The following is a 4171-nucleotide window of genomic DNA, read 5'->3' as shown; positions in this document are numbered from 1 at the left end:
CAAATATAACATTTTGTATTCAGGACAAAAATGTAATTGCTTGGCCACATTTTTTGCAATATTTCTTTGTTGCAAACAGGGTGCATGTTTTGGAATATTTTTATTCTGTACAGGCTTCCTTCTACAGGCTTCCTTCTACAGGCTTCCTTCTTTTCACTCTGTCATTTAGATTAGTAATGTGGAGTAACTACAATGTTGTTGATCCATCCTCAGTTTTCTCCTATCACAGCCATTAAACTCTGTAACTGTTTTAAAGCCACCATTGGCCTCATGGTGAAATCCCTGAGCGGTTTCCTTCCTCTTGGGCAACTAAGTTAGGAAGGACACCTGTATCTTTGTAGTGACTGGGTGTATTGATACACCATCCAAAGTGTAATTAATAACTTCACCATGCTCAAAGGGATATTCTTATTTTCTTTTCTTTTTTACCCATCTACCAATAGGTGCTCTTCTTTGCGAGGCATTGGAAAACCTCCTTGGTCTTTCTGGTTGAATCTGTGCTTGCCATTCACTGCTCGACTGAGGCACCTTACAGATAATTGTTTTTGTAGGTTACAGAGATGATGTGGTCACAAAAAAAAAATATGTTAAACACTATCTCTCTGTGTACATCTCTCTCTCTCATTCAATTTGCTTTATTGGCATGACGTAACAATGTACACATTGCCAAACGCTATACTTTGGAAATTAAGTGATTAATTTAACTACATTAACATAATTAATAATAATAATAATCAATATTGTCAAGGGGACAAACAGCAACAACAATAATTAAGGGTCAAAATAACCTTGAACATTAACATGCGTGCTGCTCTCTGCATCTTCCCCCAACAGGATGCCTATTTTTATCAGAGAGATCTTAGCCTATCCTCTACAGGGAGCCATGTTTTCCTATGTCTACCCTTCTCAATAGCAAGGCTGTGCTCACTGAGCCTGTACTTTGTCAAGGTTTTTTTTTTCTAAGGTTTTGATCAGTAACCATGGTCAAATAGTTTGCCACAGTGTACTGTCGATTTATGGCCAGATAGCACTGCATTGCGCTTTGTGTTTCCCAATAAGCAATGTAGTTTTGTTTTGACTGTGTTGTAATTTGTTTTGATCTGATTGATTGGATGTTCTGGTCCTGAGGCTCCTGGCATTGCAGGGGTTGGTAATGACCAATGCTTTCTCTCTTCATGGCTCCTCCTCCTTTCCAGATTGACAGGTGTAGGGGCCTACTGGTCTTCAAGCACTAGAAAGAAACGAAGCAACAACACACTGTCATGACGTTGCCCTGTTGGTGAGGTTCATGACCCCCCTTTCCTCTCTCTACTCTACAGAATGGACTCTTGGAAAAGCCCTTTGTTAACATAGAGAGAGTCTGGTAACATCAAAAGGTTGGAAACGGAACCATATTTTGGTAATCCAACCAGTTGAAAATATGCGTTGGTACTTAAAATGAATATGATGTCAGTTCGGTTGTCATCTGAGACATTATGACTGATGACAGGACGACATAAACTGCATCTTGGAAAGTCTACACATTCTATTCATCAGATTACCATGTAATTCTTGTGCAATTTAAATGTTTAAATATGAAACTATTTGTGAAAAGATTAAATGTAATTTTAGTTTTTAAAATGAGAGAATTGTTTTCATAAGTAAAATATGCTCAATCAGTGGCCACGCCCACATGAATAGGCATTGGTTGGAAATGATGAACCAACCCCTTTTCAACATTTCTGTAAGAGCCCCCGTGACCCAATTCACGGCGAACTAAGCCAACCTCAGCGTGAGCTCTGGTTGTGAATGGCTGACTGACTACAACCTGACCCAATTAACAGTGTGTTCCCGGTGACGTGAGGACTGATGTCCATACATTTAGATGGGCGAATTTCAACGTGGAGGTGACGATCGCCACACTGGAAGGATGAATTTGATTACACCAGCCAGAATATAGCATGAGCTTAAAGTATGGCAACTTGGTATGAACTTTGAACTCTTATCCACTAAAGAAGTGATACATCCTAGCCGTTGAGTTAGCAGCAGCAGCTGTAAATGTGGGCTAGGAAAGGACGGACAAAGTATCTGCTCTACCACAATCTCTTCAGGGTACTACAACGTATCTGTTCTACCACACGACGACACACTACAATGTATCCACCCAGAAATATTCTTCAAAGGACAAGGGAGATCTCTGCTGGGCAACCCAGCCTTCCATCTTCGACCAATCTATCGAAGCGCAACTCAGAGTAAATATATTTCTTGCATTTTCCTTTTCCGAATTTAGAATGCATAAGATTCTGTATTTACGATAGCGTAGCTTCATAAGGTCCGATAGAGACCCAATCCTTTTGTTCCTCAGTCTTCCCGCGCTTTCATTCAAACCAAACCCCCTTTCTTTGTGCAACCAGCCGTCATATCGGTTTCGTCCGCCAGGAACGTTTTCTTTTATGACATAATTAATAATCGATGTATGATCCATCCTGTGTATATGTAATTCTGTGTGATTATTTTGGTATTTAGTAAATAAATAATAAACCAAATGTTGTATTGCTGATTCAACTTGTTAGCCAGGGTTCGTGAAGATAACCAAGAATTCTACAACGTTCAGATGAGACTGGATAAGGTGACGATTAATAATTGACTGCTATTGATATAAAAGATGACCAGGTCTTTAAGAGTTTATTCAGAAGACAACAGCTTAATAAACATTCTTCCGTGGTGCCCCGATTTCCTTACATTACATTAACATGATTAGTTTAATCAGGTAATATTAATTACAGAGAATTGATTTTATAAAATAGCATGTCATGTAATTTAATCCATAGTAAATACACAACACACACACACACACACACACATAAAGAGAAAGAGAGAGCGACAGAGAGTGGGAGAGAAAGGGGGAGATTGAGAGAGAGAAGACAGAGAGAAGATAGAGAGAGGGGGGAGAGTGATAGAGAGAGGGAGAAGACAGAGAGAGATACAGAGAAGAGAGAGAGTGAGAGAGAGAGAGAGAGAGACTTACATGGATTCCAGCTATCCGCTATGTCTGTCAGTTCAAAGGTCTTCATGGAAAAGGTCACGTCTCTCCACTTCCTGTAGTACCTCTGTTGCTCGGTAACACAGTTCTTCACCACAAAGCTCTCTATCTTTAACACGGGCAGGTTCTGGAAGACAAAACACTTACAGATAAACACACTACAATGGCTAATCAAGTAAGTGGGTGAACCTGTATGGCCAGGTACGTATACCCCAGTCCTGTCCAGTCTAGTGTTTACCTGTATGGTCAGGTATGAGGCCACTATGCCCCAGTCCAGTCTAGTGTTTACCTGTATGGTCAGGTATGAGGCCACTATGCCCCAGTCCAGTCTAGTGTTTACCTGTATGGTCAGGTATGAGGCCACTATGCCCCAGTCCAGTCCAGTGTTTACCTGTATGGTCAGGTATGAGGCCACTATGCCCCAGTCCAGTCCAGTGTTTACCTGTATGGTCAGGTATGAGGCCACTATCCCCCAGTCCAGTCCAGTCTAGTGTTTACCTGTATGGTCAGGTATGAGGCCACTATCCCCCAGTCCAGTCCAGTCTAGTGTTTACCTGTATGGTCAGGTATGAGGTCACTATCCCCCTGTCCAGTCTAGTGTTTACCTGTATGGTCAGGTATGAGGCCACTATCCCCCAGTCCAGTCCAGTCTAGTGTTTACCTGTATGGTCAGGTATGAGGCCACTATGCCCCAGTCCAGTCCAGTCTAGTGTTTACCTGTATGGTCAGGTATGAGGCCACTATCCCCCAGTCCAGTCCAGTCCAGTGTTTACCTGTATGGTCAGGTATGAGGTCACTATCCCCCAGTCCAGTCCAGTCTAGTGTTTACCTGTATGGTCAGGTATGAGGCCACTATCCCCCAGTCCAGTCCAGTCTAGTGTTTACCTGTATGGTCAGGTATGAGGCCACTATCCCCCAGTCCAGTCCAGTCTAGTGTTTACCTGTATGGTCAGGTATGAGGTCACTATCCCCCAGTCCAGTCCAGTCTAGTGTTTACCTGTATGGTCAGGCATGAGGCCACTATCCCCCAGTCCAGTCCAGTGTTTACCTGTATGGTCAGGTATGAGGCCACTATCCCCCAGTCCAGTCCAGTGTTTACCTGTATGGTCAGGTATGAGGCCACTATGCCCCAGTCCAGTCCAGTCTAGT

General features: G+C 42.6%; 1 protein-coding gene across 2 annotated transcripts in view; it reads right to left on the bottom strand.

The window, feature by feature from the left end:
- Positions 1-619: 619 nt before the first annotated feature.
- Positions 620-4171, bottom strand: part of rigi (RNA sensor RIG-I) — a 40640-nt gene continuing 37088 nt past the window's right edge. Inside the window, exons 21-22 of one of the 2 annotated variants that reach the window (XM_045713743.1) lie at positions 3008-3149; positions 620-1231 (exon numbers count right to left, since the gene is read on the bottom strand). In XM_045713743.1, the coding sequence (XP_045569699.1) occupies positions 1215-1231; positions 3008-3149 (159 nt within the window). In that variant the 3' untranslated portion in view covers positions 620-1214. 2 annotated transcript variants of the gene reach the window in all.

Source organism: Salmo salar, unplaced genomic scaffold (assembly GCF_905237065.1).
Source record: "Salmo salar unplaced genomic scaffold, Ssal_v3.1, whole genome shotgun sequence".
Taxonomy (NCBI): Eukaryota; Metazoa; Chordata; class Actinopteri; order Salmoniformes; family Salmonidae; genus Salmo; species Salmo salar.
The sequence above is the reverse complement of the archived record's forward strand: the minus strand, read 5'-3'. Positions and strand labels throughout refer to the sequence as shown.